Below are 19,820 nucleotides of genomic sequence, written 5' to 3' on the forward strand. Positions count from 1 at the left end.
AGAGCATATTATTGGTCTGTTTTCTATCAGGAAGCTGCATGTGTTCGTTTTGTATCTGCAGTGCTGATATACTCTCTCTGCACAGACACACTCTAAACATATTTTAAACAGGCTACACAGGGGTGGTCTTTAAGTTTTTTAATTCTAACATTAATTTAATATATCTAGAATAATTTGCTGTCAAAAAATCTCACTGGGTCACAAGTACATTACACCTTTTATTTATCACTCTTTTTTTATTCTGGTACATTTTTCTTGTTTTCTATGTGTGTGTGTGTGTGGTGTGTTCTGAGACGATAAGAAAAATAAGACATTGCACCACACACCCAAATAGCAAGACCTGAGGAGCAGGGAGAGGAAATTGTTGCAAAATATCGATATAGCAAAAATGATGGTTACATGGTATCAAATATCAATATTTTAATAAAACATAAACACTCTAAACTCCTTAAGATTTGTCCCCCAGTTTAAAGTCATAAAGTTAAGAATATTGGTTCTCTAGTTCTGTAAAAACCTACAGCAATAAATACATAATTCCTGTTTTGTTTTGTTTTTTTGCTTAATTATTATATGAGTATAATTATTTAGGAGTATTTTATCCTATATTCAGTAACAAAGATGACGTTAAGTATCGCAGGGAATAGTTTTCCTTTTCTGGGGCAGTCCTGATGAGAGCCAGTTTCATCAAAACATTGCAATATACTGTATTAAGTATCACATAATCATAATATTGTGATATCGTTTTTATCGTGGGCACCATGTTGTGATAATATCGTATCGTGAGATGCCCTGTGATTCCCACCACTAGTGACAAATGGTCCAAAATATCCCTCTCATTTTAAGCATTTACTAGAAAGATGATCCAGACTGGAGAATCTGAACCAATGGGATGTAGTTTAAATGGGTGGGGCTAAGCTGCTGTAGGCTGAATATGTGAATATACAGTAGATCTATAGTATAATGTGTATTATTTTGTTGTTGTTGTGTAGCATCTGCCTCAGCTAATGGGGATCCAGTAAACAAACAAATAAACAAATCTATGTAAATGCAGTATTTTTTGTGATATTACCAAAAGTGTTGAAGCTATGGAACAATGTTTTATGTACTGACGACAGCAAAATGTATCTTTTGGTTTAAAGGAACCATTATTTCTGTAGGAAAAAAAAAAGTAAAACACTGCATTACAGCATAAAAACAACATTATCCCAGCTGTAAAACATGGTGGTGGTAGTGTCGCAGTTTGAGCCTCTTTTGGTGCACCTGGGCCAGGAGAGCTTGCCATGATTGATGGAACAATAAATTATGAAGTTTACCAGCAATTTCTAAAGTAAAATAGGCAAGGATATATTATATATGTAGAGTTTTTATTTTAGTTGGACAATACAATAAAAAATAGCTCCATTTTAATACATATGTGTCATTTAAAGGTTTAACAATGTTTATTACAGCAATCCTATTTTAAGGACATTTATGTTTTTAAAAAAATAAACAGAACAAAAATGTGACAAAAATAAAAAAAAAATCTAATGGGGAGAAAATATATTAAATAAAAGGGAAAAAAACAATTTGTGGAAAATTACATTTAATTTAGTCCAATTTTAAAAGTGCAAAGCATCCCACAGACAGCTGTAACAACACAGTTCAACCACTGGATGCCATTATCATGCAAGATTATTATCAGAAAATACACTGTAGATCTGTTGCAAATCAAGTGTGGACACATGCAGGGCTAAACTTGGACTTCTGTTCAGGCCAAGAATCACTTCAGGACTCAGCTACTGTATCTGCCTGAATAAGTGTTTAGTATCATTTTTATGTTAAGTTTAATTTAAAAAAAATAGCTATATACCTGCCTAATCATTTATTGCCAGCTCATTTGCCTGCTGTTCAGACATGTGTCTTAAATAGACTGAATTAATTGATGTGACAAGGATGTTTTTTGCCATTTTTTTTTGCAAGATTTCTTTTTAAAAAGACTTAAATCAAGCAAAAATCAATTTTTTTGGCTTAAATTTGGACACAAGTATCAAAATAACTTGACTTGACGTTGTGTTTGTTTTGAGTTAACAAACGTTGAAAATTCTAGGTAGGACTGGTTATGATTATTATTCCTAAAATATGCAATAATTTTACTCTTAGGCAATGCTTAATAAGATAAAAATTCTTCCACTCAAAAAAAAAAAAAATATCCAGAAATTTGATAATTTCACTTGGTACGAGAATTCGAACAGTAAGAGAGGACAACTTAGCAGTTTCCTCTTGCCTACTATAACTGAACAACCGATTTTCTAAACAAATAATTATTTAAGAGACCTGCATCAATGTATTAAAAATATTACATCTCATACAAAGCTTTCTTTATGGTCTAATAAGTAGTTTACCAAACAGTGTCCCATTTAAGCTGATTCCACTCTAAATTAAATAGATGATCTATTCCCTTCCACAGTAAGCTAAATATGCATGTTTTAGATGCACTTGCACAGAATGTACTTTATTAATTACAGCCACATTAAAGTTCAACCATTAAGGAGCGTAAAATCAGCAAAACAAGATGACTGTAATTAGAAATTAAGTACAATAGTAAATGTTTGATTTTTAGCCACAGTATTGTCATTTTTTGATCAGAGCTTTCAGACCTCAAATAATGCAAAGAAAACACGTTCATATTCATAAAGTTTTAAGAGTTCAGAAATCAATATTTGGAGGAATAACCCTGTTTTTTGGCATGTTCTCCTCCACCAGTCTTACACACTGCTTTTGGATAACTTTATGCTTTATACTCCTAGTGCAAAAATTCAAGCAGTTCAGTTTGGTGGTTTGATGGCTTGTGATCATCCATCTTCCTCTTGATTATATTCCAGAGGTTTTCAATTTGGTCACATCAAAGAAACTCATCATTTTCAAGTGGTCTTTTAATTTTTTCCAGAGCTGTATTTCTGTTAAATACATGTTAAATACACATGGAATAAACCTATGTATCATGCACATTTGGATAGTCTTGGAACTGAGTGATTTTAATTTAAGCATTACATAATCACAATAACAGTTGTTTATTATTGGTTATGTAACAGTCACAGACATGTCATTTAATGACTGTTTCTTTTTATTTTATAAATGTAGAATGTCCAGTAAAATACCTGAAGTAGAATGATCTCATACAAAGCTTGTTTGATGGTCTTTAAAAAAGTTATTTACCAAAAAGTGTCCCAAGTTAGCTGACCCCACTCTTAATTTAAATAGATGATCTATTCTCTGCTATAATAGGCAAATAGGCGTTTTAGATGCACTTGAACAGACACTGTCTGTGGTTAAAGTGTCTTTTATTAATTAATTGGTAAATAGTGGCATTAAAGTTTAACCATCCAGAAAAGTAAAACCAGCAAAAAAGATAACTGTAATTAGAACAATTAGTACAATAGTAAATGTTTGATTTTTAGATCTGGTATTTTATTGGGCAGAAATATGTTCAGAGATGCAAAAATATTTTTTGTATTTAATTGCAACTTATTCAATGTTCTGGACTCAGGCATAGTAGTCCGGTGGGGTTTTGAATGACCTAAAGCAAAGACCTTTATGAATTGTGCGTTATAGAATCGGCGAACATCTCATATTTCTTGTTTTACTGGTTTTTTAACGGTTTTACTTTCAAATGAACTTCATGCGCTTTATTTGACCTGAATGATAACGCTCGCTAACAGGTTTGGCTGAAAGTTTTTTCATCTGTAACCTTAACCAAACCTAAACTTTACCATTAAACAAGACTCTAACTATAGTGAAACATAACATTCGGAACCACTTTAAAATAAGACTACCTTTATAAAGGGTTTATAAAGGGTTTACAATTAGTTAATAATGGTAATTAGGTTGTAAACGCCTTAAAAATCATTAATAATCAGTTATAACACATAAATAGAAAGGGCAAGAATGACCTGTTGTTAATATAGTGAACCCACAACCATCTATATTGCTGCCCTTTCTATGTATATGTTATAACTGATTATTAATTATTTTAAGGTATTTACAACCTAATTAGTAACCATCAATAAACTAATTGTAAACCATTTATAAACCCTTTATAACGGTAGTCTTATTTTAAAGTTGTATCCAACATTCTTATGGGTTTAGAATCATATGAAAAAGTAAATTGTTTTTTTGTTTAAATTAAATTAAATGCAGCCCAACCTCAGCTGTTTTACTGTCGCCTCCGTCATCCGAAAATGTAGATATAATGTAAATATATCTGCGGTAAATTTGTTGCACTGCTCTGTTTGGTAAAAAAAATAATTTAAAAAAAGGTTATGGCAGTGTGTGTTTATATTTGTATCTGCAAATATATTTCTGTGCATGTGAAAAATCTTAAGACATTTCTACAATTTGAACTACTTTAGAATTATGGTAAAGTGTGTGTGTTTATTTGGAGTAAAAGTTTGATTTTTGATGATTCGATTTGATGTAGTTTTGGTTTCAATGCTTCATTATGCAGGATATATGCAGGTATTGTGCAGTTTGGGTGTTGTGTGGTTTAGTGAGTTGTGTACAATATTTTGATAAAACCAGCCTAGTTTGCAAAATTGTGTTTTAGCAATTGGACAAAACTGTATTATATTATTATTTTTTTAAAGGGTGCTGCTGAGATAAAGTATTCTTACTTTTCACAAGGGTTCAAACAAAAAGATTTACTGTAGTGAATAAAATTCTGTTCCATCAAAAAGAAGAGTAACAAGAAACAGGCTCTAATAAAGTGAAGCTGTTGAAGCAGCTGTTTGTCTTTCATATGAGATCTGAAGAGGGGGTAGAGAGAGAGAGAGAGAGAGAGAGAGAGAGAGAGAGAGAGAGAGAGAGAGAGAGAGAGAGAGAGAGAGAGAGAGAGAGAGAGAGAGAGAGAGAGAGAGAGAGAGAGAGAGAGAGAGAGAGAGAGAGAGAGAGAGAGAGAGAGAGAGAGAGAGAGAGAGAGAGAGAGCCCTGCCCACAACAATCAGTCTCAGAGCGCTGGCCTATTTAGTGTCAATAGTGCTGGGATTCCTGTATTTCAGGGGGCAGGACTTTTTTGGATATCCCTGTGTTTAGGTGCTGAACTTGGACTTTGCTGTCATTAATTCTGGACTTGGATTTGCTGTTTTTAAATACTTAACTTGGACTTGGCTCTGTTCAAGTAATGAACTTCTACTCAGCTGTGTTTCAGTGCTGAACTTGGACTTGGTTATTAATTGTGAACTTGGAATTTGCTTTGTCTTTGTATACTGGATTCGGATTTGGCTGTGTTTATGTACTGAACTTGGATTTAGCTGTGTTTATTTATTGATTTTAGCTCCGTTTATGTAATGAACTTGTATTTAGTTGTGTTTATGTACTGAACTTGGATTTGGCTGTGTTTAAGTGCTGAATTGTTTTGTGTTTATGTACTGAACTTAAAATTTCAGTGCTGACTTCAACTGTGTTAAAGTACTGAACTTGGAGCACAGTATTTCAGTGCTGAATTTAGCTGTGTTAAAGAACTGAACATGGGTTTGGCTGTGTTTAAGTGCTGAATTCATCTCAGTTTATGTACTGAACTTGGGTTTGGCTGTGTTTAAGTGCAGAATTGACCTCTGTTAAAGTACTTGGACTTGGACTTGGACTTGGCTGTTGGTGTACTGAACCTGGGCTTTTGCAGTATTTCAGTGCTGGTTTTAACTGTGTTTATATACTGAACTTGGACTTTAACATATTTCAGTATTGAATTTAGCTGTTGTTAAGTTCTAAACTTGGATTTAGCTGTGTTTAAGCAACATTTTTCTGTGTTTATGTACTGAACTTGGATTTGGTCGTGTTTATGTACTAAACTTGAACTTTTCAGTATTTCAGTGCTGTATTTAACTGTGTTAAATTACTAAACATGGACTTTGCTGTATTCAGTGCTGGATTTAGTCTTAAATAGTTTTTAACAACTGGACTAGGACTTGGCTGTGTTTTGGAACAGAATTTGGACTTGTGTTGTTAAGTGCTGGGTTTAGCAGTGTTTGGACCTGGATTTTGGACTTGGACTTTGCAGCTTTAGGAGAGTTGGACTTTGGGTTGGGAGGGAGGGCACTGGCTGTCCTTCATTGCTACACTCCGGGACTGTTTAAGAGACAGACTGTGTAAAGCTGTGCGGGATCTCTCTCTATCCCTCTCTCTCTAAATGTCGTGGCAGTACACAGACCTCCTCTCCCACCCGCTGTGGTTCGCCTGCACCGTGCTTCTGGCTGCGGTGACCCGCGCCCAGCGAAGAGGCCGGTGGAACCCTGGGGCGTGTGCAGTTAAGCTCAATGGCAAAACAGCGATAGTGACCGGAGCAAACACAGGTAGGCTGAATTCTTCACACCACAGTGCACTGATAGTGTGTGTGGATCTGTTCCGTAAATGCATTTATGACCTTATAAAGCGATACTTTACATACTTTATATACTTTATTGGCTTTTAATATTTTGATCAATGACAAAACAGGGCAATTTTAAAGCTATAAAAATAAGAGTAACTTTTGAAGTTCAAAAGAATGTTATGTAGACTTATTCATATTACAAAGTATGTATAAATAATCATCCAGACAAATTAGCTACGTCTGTACAAAATGTCATGTGGTGTGACCATGATTTATCTTGAAATAAACTCATTTCCTCAACCTTACCTTACAAAAGTGTTCACTCCTGCATTACAGGGGTTATACAAGGACACACAGAGTTATAACACTTGTTATAACTGTATAACTTGTATATTTGCTTAAAGGTTTTTTTGGGTTAAATTAACCAAGTAAATCAAAATGTTAAGACTTTATTAGTTATTCTAGTGTACAATAAGTATGTGACGCACATTCAGTTTTCAAGTTAATTAAACTTATGTGGGCGTACAGTGCATAGCAATATCAGTATTTGTAGATAAACATACAGCTCTTGAAAAAAATTAAGAGAACACTTGAGTTTCTGAATCAGTTTCTCGGATTTTGCAATTTATAAGTATATTTTTGAGTAAAATGAACATTATTGTTTTATTCTATAAACTACGCACAACACTTCTCCTGAATTTTGAGTAAAAATATATTCATTTAGGGCATTATTTTTTTTAGAAAATGAGAATGGCTGAAATAAAAGACCTCAAATAATGCAAAGAAAAGAAGTTAATATTTAATATTTGGTGGAATAGCTCTGGTTTTCATAGTTTTATGCATATTGGCATGTTCTCCTCCACCAGTCTTACACACTGCTTTTGGGTAACTTTATGCTGCTTTACTCCTGGTGCAAAAATTCAAACAGTTCAGCTTGGTTTAATACACCTCAGTCCACATGCTTCTTTTACGTTCAGTAATAGTTCTGTATCACTCAGCTTGTCCAGAAATGCATGTGTAAAGAGTCTCCTTTATTTGGGGCTCAAACAGCGAATTACACTTTTCTATTTTTTGCTTAATGCTGCTGGGAAAACAGATACTTTATATAGAGAAGACCATCATCGTTTAAAATATGGGTAAAAACTAAAAAAAATGTGGCCAAATGTACATTTAAATAGAGTTAAATCAATGTTTAATAATTTGAATTCTTCTTTTCTACTGGCTTTTGGCACAGTCTGTTTGTATAATGGGTGTGTTCCTGACAGTTCCTGACACTCGCCATCAATGAGTACTCACTCCCCAGGCAACCTCCCAGCTAACAATTTTTGGTTAGTAAAACTAACCAGAAAACAAGTATTTTAAAATTTAAAATGTTGCTAAATGTTTTTTTAATGTTCTTTGTTAACTGGGCTTAAGCAAACATGTAGCTCATATTATATATATATATATATATATATATATATATATATATATATATATATATATTATATCATAGATTAATTGTCTGGTCTCTAACTTTGAATTGACTTTATGCTATACTGTTTACTAGTATATAGATTTTTTTTTGCACCATATAATTTTCTATGATAATTTTAAGTCTGTATTTTACTTGAAATAAAATAGACTAAATGCAAATCTGTTGTATTATCTAACAGTAGAATAAGTTTAAAGTGGGATTATTTTGAAAAGTAGTTGATGTAAAAAATATATATTAAATTATCTTATAATTTAGGTAAAAAAACTAAAAGTGTTAAATCTAATTAACTCAATTCTGAGTAAATATTACTTGAGTCAACAAATTACGTCAACGTACCCAGGATTCCAGTGTAGTTTGGCAGCCTAGCCCGTGTTTAGTTGCTGAATCTACTTTGGACCCACAATGTTCTTGTAATTCAAGCTTCCCTAAAGAATCTTAAACAGAAATTTGTCAGAGAGTTGGTATTTCGTCCAGAGTTCAGCTTATTAGAGCAGTCTGGTTAATTTCACTGCTCAGACCAGTCCGTTTTAACGGCGTTAAAAATGCGTGACTCAAATGGAAACAAAAATAAAGGGTTAAAAAAATTAAACGAACGAATGAAATGGAATTCAAACAAGTTCTACTACTCAGATGCCAGTGGTAAAAAGACACAAAAAGGAACATGCCGTTCAAGAGAAGCAAGTCACGCAGATCCTGAGAACTGGCACAGGGAAATGCACAGGAAATGATATTATCACTGTAAAAATATTTCAAGAATCCAAAGGCAGTTAATGTGCTACTGCTTACCAAATTATTCCAGCAAACCTGGAAAATCACTTAATAGCCAGAAGATGAATACCGTATGCCAAATATACAAGACCAGACAGAGTGTGTACTCTATAGCACAATTTTTCAGTAAATATTAATACATCATAATGAAAAAAAACTCCCAGCTGTAAAGTATGCTTACCTGGCCACCTTACAATCATTAAGGGGAAGATGAATTGCCAAGTATAAAAATTTATACAACAGGATAATGTAAAATTACTGTATGTCAGCTGAAACTAAGTAGAAGTTGGGTAATGCAACAGGACAATGATCCAAAACTAAAAATTAAAGCAAGTCCACACCAGAATTGCTTAATAAAAAAAATGCACCCAGGTCAAAGAGGGATGACTCAAGATCTCAGATGCAATAGACTGACTTGAAGAGAGACATATACTTCAGGCATAAAAAAAAAGAGAGGGACACCAGAGAAACTCTTGCTGAGTGTGGGTGAGCATTATCCTGCTGAAAAATGCCAGTTGGAAGGATTTCCATACTTGAACTTGACCATCATCTGATCCCAAACAGAACCCAGATTTGATGCTAAAGACAAAATGGATGGGAGCTTCTTGTTTATGACATTACTGCAAATGAAGGCAACAATAGGTAACTGACAAACGGTCTAGATCAGGGGTGTTCAAACTACGGCCCGCGGGCCATTTGCGGCCTTTTTCCTTTTTTGGAGCGGCCCGCGAGGTCTATTAGAAATAGAATGAAAGTTTGCCCGCTGTTAAACAGATTTTTATACTATGAGATTCAAAGTTTGAACGCTAGGTGTCAGAAACGGGCCAAAGAGTCTAAATGCGGAGAGGGTGTGCATTTTTTGCGCAGAAAAACGGGCCAAAGAGTCTAAAAGCGGAGAGGGTGTGCATTTTTTGCGCAGAAAAACGGGCCAAAGAGTCTAAAAGCGGAGAGAGTGCGCATTTCTAGCGCAGAAAAACAGAGTCTAAAAGTTGCCGTAATTAGGGAGTTTTATATTAAGAGACATCATGAAATTAAACATCAATTTGAAAGATCTTAGTTTACACAACACTGTCAAAGATAAAGATAGTAAGTCAAGTAAAATGGTGTGTAAATGAAATAATCAGGAAAAAAGTATTATTTAAAGTGATATATTCCATTATTTGTTTTATTACAGAGTCTGTGGCCCGTGACTTCAAATATATTTCGCCTATATATTTAATGTTTGGACACCCCTGGTCTAGATAGCAGGCAATTTATTAAAATTCATCGACTATCCTGCTGCTCTCAGCCACATGATGCAATCCCTCTCAAAGTCTGTCAACTGCAAAAGTATCAAATGTATTCACATTCATAACTCACGTAGACTTATAGATACTAGGGTTTAATAAAATACTTCTGTAGAAGTTAAAGTATCAACTCAATATTTTTACTCTTTAAATAAAAGTGTAAAAGTACTGGTTTAAAAACTACTTATATAAAGTATAAAAGTATTAATGACAAAAGCTTAGGCTGCGTCACAGAGTCCTATAGTTCACCACCTCACCGCCCTCCTCCCCAAAACACATTTTTCTAAAAGCCATAATGACTCAAATGTTATATTAAATGTTAATGTTGATAATATAATTTGGGATGCACTAGGCTTCCTGTTTTGATTGCATATATGCTCATTGAAAATGAATGTTTTTTAATAGAATCTAAATATATTAAAGAAGCTTAGTTGGACGTATGTCTGGAGTTCTCTTGAGTCTCTGTGCGGATCATCTTGTGTGGGGGGGCAGGACGTGTGCAGGTGTGATGGATCACAGTATAAACCAATAGGGTGTCAGAATGGTATATGTTTATACTTCTCTGACTACATCCAATCACAATCAGATTCACGCTCTCCAGTAGAAGTAAAAAGTTATCTGTTAATTATACATAATCAAAATGCATTGTAGAGGCAAGTTTAGCAGTCAACAGTCTCTCACCAAAGGGTGCTTTATTTAAAATTTGACAGGTGTCACCTGTAATCATTTATATCTGCCTAAGACAGATATTAAGAGACTTTTTTTTACTTCATTTCCCTTTTACAGCTCAGATAACACTATTATATAAGCTCTTATTTTAGATAAATATGAGAAAAAATATCCACACATTTTAAAAGTAAGCAGTTATTTGATATTTGGAAATATTATTTCAGCTCGTTGTTCACACCCTTCTGTTCCTACCTCTCTTCCCTCTATCTTCCTGTTTATATCTCCTTCACAGGGATAGGAAAGTTCATCGCCCTGGACCTTGCTCGGCGTGGAGCACGGGTCATTCTGGCCTGCAGAAGCAAGGACCGTGGAACAGGAGCTCTGAACGAGATTCGAAAGCTTAGCGGCAACCAGGACGTTCACCTGCGGCTGGTGGACACGTCCTCCCTTGAATCGGTCCGCAAGTTTGCTGCCCAGATCCTAGAGGAGGAGAAGGAGCTTCATATACTGGTCAATAATGCTGGGGCTTCAGGTACTGTGTGGTTGGTTGGCCAATAAAATGAGTCGTTATACAGTAGTGTGCAAATGTTTCAGGCAACAAAGCAAATTACACTAATCCATTTATCTCAGCAATATTAGTGTTTGTACCTAAAAAAAGCACCACATATCAGGTATGTTAAGGTACATTTCTGGCGTATTGCTATCTTGGCAATAGAAAACACAGATGCACCACTGACCCAACACAACCTAGACAGATGTCAACAGTAAAACATAAATTGTCAGCAGTGCACAAACCCATGCAAACCTACGCAAAAGTTTCATCAACAGGTCAGTTTTCTCTTCGTTGGACACATCCAGGTAGCTGCTTCCCTGAAATAGCAAACTGCCAAAGTCAGAGCACACCTGACTCTAAAAGGGAATGGCAAGCTGATTGAATTATTTTACCTTTTGCCCAAAACAAAGCCATGATTAATTAAAAGAATACATCTTTGTAACAAACAAACTATCCTGGTTCAGAAGATATTGGCCAAAACTACCTCTTTTGGTCAGACCAAAGACATAAGGATATCGCTGGTCTGAATCCCGGGCATGCAGTTTGCCATCAGCTGAGAGAGCCACCCTGAGAGAGCACAATTGGCCTTGCTCTCTCTGGGTGGATAGATTATGTTCTTTTCCCTCATCACTCCCAAGGCTGCGTCTGTGAGCTGATGTATCAGAATCGAGTCGCTGTGCTTTTCTTCCGAGTGTGCTGTGATGCTATTCGGCAATGCTGCATCAGGAGCAGTTTGAAAAGAGGCGGCGGCTGACTTCACATGTATCGGAGGAGGCGTGTGCTAGTCTTCACCCTCCTTGTGTTGTGGCATCACCAGTGATGGGGGATATACAGCTAAGTAGCAGCTGAATGGGACAATTCAAAAACAAATTTACCTTCTTTTAGAATAGCATTGAAACCTGACGCTATATTTAAAACACTTTTTTGATGATGAGGGTTTAAATGAAAAGCCTAGAAAAGTTGTGTACATTTGTATGGTTTACTATGCACAGTTAACTTATTTAAAGACTACTGAACATTTTAATAGGGCAGATTTTTATAAGAAAAGAACATATAAGAAAAGGTTGTATGACTGTATAAAAGGCTAAGAACTTAAAGCCCTTGAGCTTGAGTTCTGGTTGTCTTCTGCTTTAAACTAGAAGCTAAATGACCGGATGTCTATTGTGTGCAGGCCTCCCCAAGGGAATGACCGCAGACGGACTGGACATAACCTTCGCCACCAATCACGTGGGGCCTTTCCTGCTCACTAATCTGCTGCTAGGTCAGACTTTACCTCTCTTTCACCTTCACTATAACTGAACCCCCTTAAATAAAAGTAAAAAAAAACTTTTGATTAGAAAACTGCATCATATTTCACAATTTCACTGTAGTGTTTTTGATAGGGTGTGCCGTTTCCCTTTGCTCTTATCAGACCTCTTGAAGAAATCAGCTCCGGCTCGCATTGTGAACGTTTCCTCAGCAAATCACTGGAGAGGAAAAGTGGACTTCTCTCATTTCCGCGGGGAAAACTTGGTCTATACGATGGACGCTGTGTACAATCACACCAAGCTCCACAATATCATCTGGACTAATGAGCTGGCACGCAGGCTTAAGGGAACAGGTAAGGGACAACAGTGCACATCAACCACAAAAAAAAAACTCAAATCAGAAAAAGTTGGGACATTATAGAAAATGCAAAAAATATATTTTTTTTCTTACGTTTACTTAACTTTTATTTGATTGCAGGCAGAATTAACCCAAGATTTTTCAGGGTTTTTTTTTTTCTGGTAAACTTCATTTCAGACCAGATACACATTCCTTTACCATTTTGTAATATTCCCATTCATTCTCTCAAAAATTAAATAAAACCTTGGCATTCTGTATTCAGGACAGGTCCGAACAGGTCAGAACCCTTTTCATCCACAGCTTTTCATCCATGCCTTTGTAATGTGTGCAGCATGCGGTTTAGCATAGTCTTGCCGAAAAATCCATGGACTACTTTAGAAAAGACGTCGTCTTGAAGACAGTATATGATGCTCTAAGTTTTCCGTGCATCAATGCTGCATCACTGAAGTGTACTAACATAACCCCATACCATGACAGACCCTGGCTTTTGGACTTGTTTTTGAGAACAGTCCAGATGGTCCTTTTTATCTCTGGTGCAGAACACACAGTGTCCATTTCTTAAAAAAAAAAAGATCTGGAATACTGATTTTTCTGACCACAGTTTTAACTGTATAATGATGGTTTGGAGCGACATGTCTGTCATCTGCTGGTGTTGATCCACTGTGTTTTATTATCAAGTCTAAAGTCAGTGCAGTTTTGTTTTCCCACAAAATCTTACAGCACTTCATACTTCCCTCTGCTGCTGACAACTTTTATGAAGATGCGGATTTCATTTTCCAGCAGGACTTGGCACACTGCCCACACTGCCAAAAGTACCAATAGGTCTTATATCATATTGAAATTTTCTGAGGCACTGATTTTTGGGTTTTCATTGGCTGTAAGCCATAATCATCAAAGATACAAGAAATAAACGCTTAAAATAGATCACTCTGTGTTTTTAATACATCTATATAATATATGAGTAATTTCACATTTTGAACTGAATTACTTAAATTAAGAACAATTTAAAATCTTTTTTTAATAATATTCTAAATTTCTAATTTTTTTAAAGTTCATTGGCTGTATTAGTCCTGATCACTTGCAAATCAAGTCATTACTGTCCACTGCCAGTAAACCGATCATCTAGAATTTTGTTAAAGTATCTATGTACGTGTGTTTATATAAAGCATACAGCATTATGTAACTATATAATCTACAGGTTTAATGACCCTAAACTCCTTGTTTTCTCTGCAGTGTAATGAATATCATATCAACAGAAAAGCTAGTTTTTTCTTGTGTACATATGAGACCTCTGACTGTGTGTAAAATGTCAGTCCTTAGTGTGAAAGACAGATAATAAAAGTAGTTCTCAGCCATAAATTAATTATTTACTTAAATTTGACTTTTCTCTGTTGACTTTTGTAGTTACTCAACTCTTCACCTGACTTTTAAACGTTGTAAATGTGTAAACTTTATTGCTAGTTTAGGGCAATGCTTCTAATTCTACAAATCGTTCATTTTGACCCTGTAATGTTATACGTAATAAAACACGGCAGATCATTTCCTTTATTGTTTATGTCCATTAGGAGTTGCCCTTGTGCTGCATTTAGTTTAATAGTAAAACGTGAGCTTGTACAATGTATATATTTAATATATTAATATATTTATAAAATATAAATAAAAATTAGAATGTGCAGTGATTTATTTTAAGGGTGTATTTATTTTATTGTGGATGATTATATGTCTTACAGCCAATGAAAACCCAAAAATCAGTGTCTCAGAAAGTTAGAATATTATATAAGACCAGTTGGTACTTTTGGAAGTGTGGGCAGTGCACCAAGTCCTGCTGGAAAATGAAATCCACATCTCCATAAAAGTTGTCAGTAGCAGAGGGAAGCATGAAGTGCTGTAAGATTTTGTGGGGAAAACAAAACTGCACTGACTTTAGACTTGATAATAAAACACATAGTGGATCAACACCAGCAGATGACATGTCTCTCCAAACAAACCATCACTGATCATCAGTAAATTTTACATTTCATATCAATATTTCTAAAATATAAATAAAAATTAGAAGATGAGTATGCAGGAACTTTTGTGACTTTCTGGAGGTCTTGTTGAATTACTGCAAGTGTATAATCATACATTATTTTTTAATCAACTTTTGATTCAGTCACACACAAATTCAGATTTAGGTTTACTTAGTTTACAAGAGTTTTTAGCCTTTAGCAGCATCTAACAATGTATTTACAGTATTGTGGTTCTTGTACTGAGAGTAGAGGTGGAACAAGAACAAGGGGGAAGAAGTGTGCTTTATTTTTATTTACGTTCTACTGATAAAGTGGTTAATTGATTTATGTTCTTGCATGGAGATAAAGTGATAATAGTGCACTTAACTATTTATATATTTATAAAAAATAAAGTGATAAAGAATTCCAACCCAAACCTAATATTGAAACTCAATTCTAGTGTACTCCCTAGATCTGTGCTTTTGTGGGGTTTTTTTATTTTATATTTTTGTACTGAAACAATTTTTGTTTGTGTGTGTGTGTGTGTTTGTGTGTATGTGTGGTTTCAGATGTGACTGCAAACTCCCTGCATCCAGGAATAGTGATGACAGAAGTTATGAGGCACTATAACTTTGTTGTTCGACTGATCTTCAACATGGTTGGATTTTTCTTCTTCAAGGTAACTTCTTAATTCACTTCAGTTGAAATCTAAGACTGTCTTTAACACATATTTTGAATTTAATGTACATTACAGTGGAAATTTGTGACACACCTTCTAATTGAATGTTTTTATTTCTTTTTTTTTTCTTACATTGTAAATTAATAGTGAAGTGTTCCAGACTATGAAGGAACACATAAGGAATCATGTAGTAACTTAAAAATGTAAAAAAAAAAAAAAAAAAAACTAAAATACTCTGTGAAGCAGCATTTAGATGCTCTTATCTGGTGAGCTGTTGACTTGTGGTTTGTGAGGCTGGTAACTCTGATGAACTTATCCCATACAACAGAGGGAACTCTTGCTCTTCGTTACTTTGGACAGTCCTGATGAGAGCCAGTTTCATCATAATTGTGTTTTTGATGGTCTTTGTCACTGCACTTGAGGATACTTTCTTAAAAAGTTCTTTAAATGTTCTAGATGAACTGATCTTCATTCCTAAAGTCATTTTTCTTTACTTAATTGAATAGTTCTTTACATAATCTGGATTAGAACATTACTCAAATATTCACTATTCACTGTATACCTGTAACTCTACCTCTTCACTACTTTACTTTAACTGATGCTCTCAAACACTTTATTAAGAAACAAGAAATTCAAGTAATTAACTCTTGATGAGTTCAGCACAGCATTTAAAACACTCCTGTTCAAGCTAAATGATCTGTTTATCATTACTGTGGGTTTAAACTCTATCAGTGGTCCACCAAAGTAAACAAACATGGCTCCCTCCTGCAGAATGTAGTGGATAGTGGAAGATCAGTAGCTTAAGAAAGTGACTAAAACTGCAATAGCTTCACAAATTGTGTGGTTTTTACATTGGAGCAATTACAGCATGTGTTTAGGAGAAAACATGTGGCCATGGACTGTCCAGGTTCAGAAAGTGACATCATGTTACACAGTTACTGGAAACACATGCACATGCAGAGGTTTTCCAAGAAACCAGTACGGCTGCGTCTGTTGGCCAATGAGAAAACGCTCATATAAACTCGGAAGGAAAATCTGATATGAGGAACAGATGGGGCAAGACCACCACACTCAGTCTTTCATACCACATACAGTCTTTCATTAACGTGAAAAAAAAAGGCTGAGGCCAAAAACTGTGGGATCTGAAGCAACCAAAAACATTCTTGAGTAAATTACAAAGCATTTACAAAGCAGTTATGTTGTTTTACATAACAGTACATATTAGTTTTATGGTGCTGACAGCATCTAATTCTATAATTTATAGTACCAATACACACAAAACAACAAGCCTTGTAATATGTAATCCTCAGACGTTCCTAATGCTTTGTGTTCATGTATTTCAGTCTTCAGAGGAAGGCGCAGTCAGTACGATATACTGCGCTGTATCAGAAGACACTGAGGGGATCACAGGGAAGTATTTTGACAGCGACTGCTCCCTTGTCCTCCCAGCTCCACTGGCCAGAGACCCTGCTTTAGGAGCCAAGGCCTTCGAGCACTGCGAGAGACTGACTGCTAAGCTCTAAAGCACTGAGAGAACAGCAGATCTCCTGCCCTATCACAATACAGCATTACAGAACTGCTCTGAAAAGTTGGAATATCTAATGGCTTGTAAACACACTATTAAAAATACTATATAAAGCCAAATTCTTTTTTTCTCTATTTTTTTAAATACCAAAATAAGTTATGGGGTACATATAGTAAAAACGAAAAGAAGTTCATAAAGCAATGTATGTTAATTAAAGACATTTTAAAGGCATTTGCAGTTGTGATTCCAATTTCCATATTATTATACTCAGAAACCGGGTTGTTGGTGTCAGGGTGCAGCAAGGAATGGCGAGCAGAGCGGACGCAAATGCGAATATATTTATTTAACAATAAACAAAAGACAAAAATAAACATATAAACAACTGAAACTAAACTGAAAACAGGAAACACTGGAAACAGAGCCGCAACCATAACAGACTTAAAAATAAATAATACAAGGACCGACACAAGAGAAAGGGAACACGGACTATAAATAGTGGTGGACACACACGGGAAACAGGAAACACCTGGGACTAAGGGGCGGAGCTACAAAGGAACACAGGTGAGTGGAAAACTACTGAGACAGGAGACACCGAGGAGCACAGGTCACGTGGGGATATAACACAGACATGAGACAGGGCCAGAAAAAAAGGTAAATAAACACAGAAGCATGAGAACAGACAGGGACCATGTGACAGTTGGCACATGTGGCACTGACTGACTGCTGTATCATACCTGCCATGCAATTGTTGCCACATGCACGAACTGAGCATTTGGGACAGAATCGGGCCTATATTTAATCTGGGCCGATGCAACTTAGACTCTTTTCTGATTGGCTGCTCTGTTCTTTTTTCACAGTTTTTCTCAGTCGATTTGGTGCATTTTTCAGATCAGAATTGAAATTCTCAAAACAGTTCATTCAGTCTCCACATCTCTGTGTCACTTCATAAGTGCATTTCTCATTGTGTTTCACATTTTGCAAATGCGTGTCATGTTCAATTATCAGCTGTTGTTTTTGCATTATCCATTGCTTATGTCGTGCCCATCAAAATGTGATGAGCTGATTATCTGTTTAATTGTCTTACCCTCCAAAACGTTTAGGCTGTCGGTCACTGCCTGGGTCATTACATGCAAAAGTGCTGAACAGGTTGTCATAATCTCTTATGCATAATTTATACATTTCTATGAAACTTTTTTGGTACATTTTGGTAATTTATTCTAAATTGTCCTCAGGTGAATCTTGGAGAGAAGCATCATAATGCATAAAAAAGAAAGCACTATCATTCCTCAAGTTGTTGTCTTAGGTTGTTTTGAATGTTTAGAGTAAGTTTCTAATTGACTTTAATTGTCTTTCCTAAATTTCTGTCAGTAAAAAGAATATTACTCAGAATTTTTTATTACAGTCCAGTTTCTTGCTGTCAGTCTCCCATATACAGTCATGATAAATTGTGTTTTGTGTAAGTTTGTATTTTGTGTGTAAAACATGCAGTTTTAGTTGATTTGATTTGAATCAAAATCTTGTTTCCAAGATCAAAGACCAGGGGTCTTGGTGTTTGTCTGTTGGTACCATGCAGTGCACTATGGAGTGAGCTATAAACACTGTGAGACCTTGAATACTTCAGACATCTGGTTTCCATCAGCAACAATGCGTACAATGTTTCTCTCCAGCAAGCAGCACTGGCACACTCTGCACTCAGTGTATCCTGATCACTCAGTACCTGAGTTACTGCTGCTCTGTGACACTTAAAAGATTTAAAAGTAACTTTTTTAACCTAGTTTTAGAAAGTTTTATGAATGTGTACAGTTGGGAACTAACTGTTCTGTTATCAAAAGTTGTTTGTCAAAATGTTATAACTTATGACATTTCACATGCAACTGCCTTCTACCCTACTGCAGTGATTTTAAAATTATTAATATAACTATGTTTATATATTAGATGGATTTTTACTTAACTTTACTTTACTTTTTAAACACAAAACAAAAAAAACACTTTTGTACAACTCTTTTTTTCTGTTTTGCAAGGTACAATTATTTCTAATATATACAAATAAATATTATAACAAACACAATTTAAGGTGTGAAAGATATTATACAAATTATTATCCAAACTAAAACATTATATTCAGGTTAAGCTCATTGATCTTCCTGGAAAAGTACAGTCACATATGACATCACAATGGGGTTCCCTTGCAATCGCCATTATGACATCACAATTGGGTTCTATCATTCTTCTGTTTATTAAGTTCTGTAACTAATTTAGATAAGCTATAAAACAGCTCTTTAAGCCACTCACTGAGCTGCAGCATAAAACCAAAATTCACTGGAACAAATGAAATGAGTCTATAAAGGAAGTCACAAGGGAAGCAGTTATGAATCACATTGCCACTGAAGGAGAGTCACCTTGGAAACTGAAAATACTTTAAACTTCTTTATAAGTAATTAGTGAAGAAGAAAGTGGTGGAGAGGAAGTAAAGGGGTAGAGAAACGGGTGGAGAAAGGAGCCATTTGGGCGCTCTAAGCACAAATGCTTTGTGTTGTGCCTCTCACCAAACCCCCCTACACACATGTAAAATGTAAATACTAGTCCAACAACTAAATCTAATAGTTGTTTCTTTTTGTGTTAAAGCAGTAGAGGCTATGATGATATATTCCCAGCAGAGGGCGCACCGGTGCAGTTTAACGCGGAACAACTGACAAAAATATATAATAAATATATATAATAAATATATAGAAATTAAATTTCATTAAATGATCTATATGTCAAAATGTGAAATATAAAAATATATATATAATTTAAAAAATAATAAAATAAAAACATATTTTAAATGTATATTAAATTAAATATAAATAATAACAATAATTATCAGGCATTTAATAAATAATTCATCATTATATTAATAAATAATGTGTGTAAAAATGGCTGAAAACATA

General features: G+C 35.1%; 2 protein-coding genes across 6 annotated transcripts in view; both read left to right on the forward strand.

Moving 5' to 3' along the window:
* aurka (aurora kinase A) overlaps positions 1–19,820 on the forward strand; it is an 833,084-nt gene that overhangs the window by 742,612 nt on the left and 70,652 nt on the right. The window lies entirely within an intron of this gene.
* Positions 5,022–17,009, forward strand: zgc:64106 (uncharacterized protein LOC393348 homolog). Its single transcript, XM_022676528.2, has 6 exons — positions 5,022–6,323; positions 10,833–11,072; positions 12,265–12,354; positions 12,505–12,693; positions 15,256–15,365; positions 16,709–17,009. Exons 1-6 carry the CDS (start codon positions 6,161–6,163, stop codon positions 16,886–16,888), a joined length of 972 nt encoding a protein of 323 aa, XP_022532249.1. The 5' UTR covers positions 5,022–6,160; the 3' UTR covers positions 16,889–17,009.

Source organism: Astyanax mexicanus, chromosome 17, assembly GCF_023375975.1.
Source record: "Astyanax mexicanus isolate ESR-SI-001 chromosome 17, AstMex3_surface, whole genome shotgun sequence".
NCBI lineage: Eukaryota > Metazoa > Chordata > Actinopteri > Characiformes > Acestrorhamphidae > Astyanax > Astyanax mexicanus.

Coding starts and splice junctions, on each gene's coding strand:
- zgc:64106 (XM_022676528.2), top strand. CDS start 6,161: ATGTCGTGGCAGTACACAGACCTCCTCTCCCACCCGCTGTGGTTCGCC. Junction 12,694..15,255: donor ACGCAGGCTTAAGGGAACAG/GTAAGGGACAAC, acceptor GTGTGGTTTCAG/ATGTGACTGCAAACTCCCTG. Junction 15,366..16,708: donor TTGGATTTTTCTTCTTCAAG/GTAACTTCTTAA, acceptor CATGTATTTCAG/TCTTCAGAGGAAGGCGCAGT.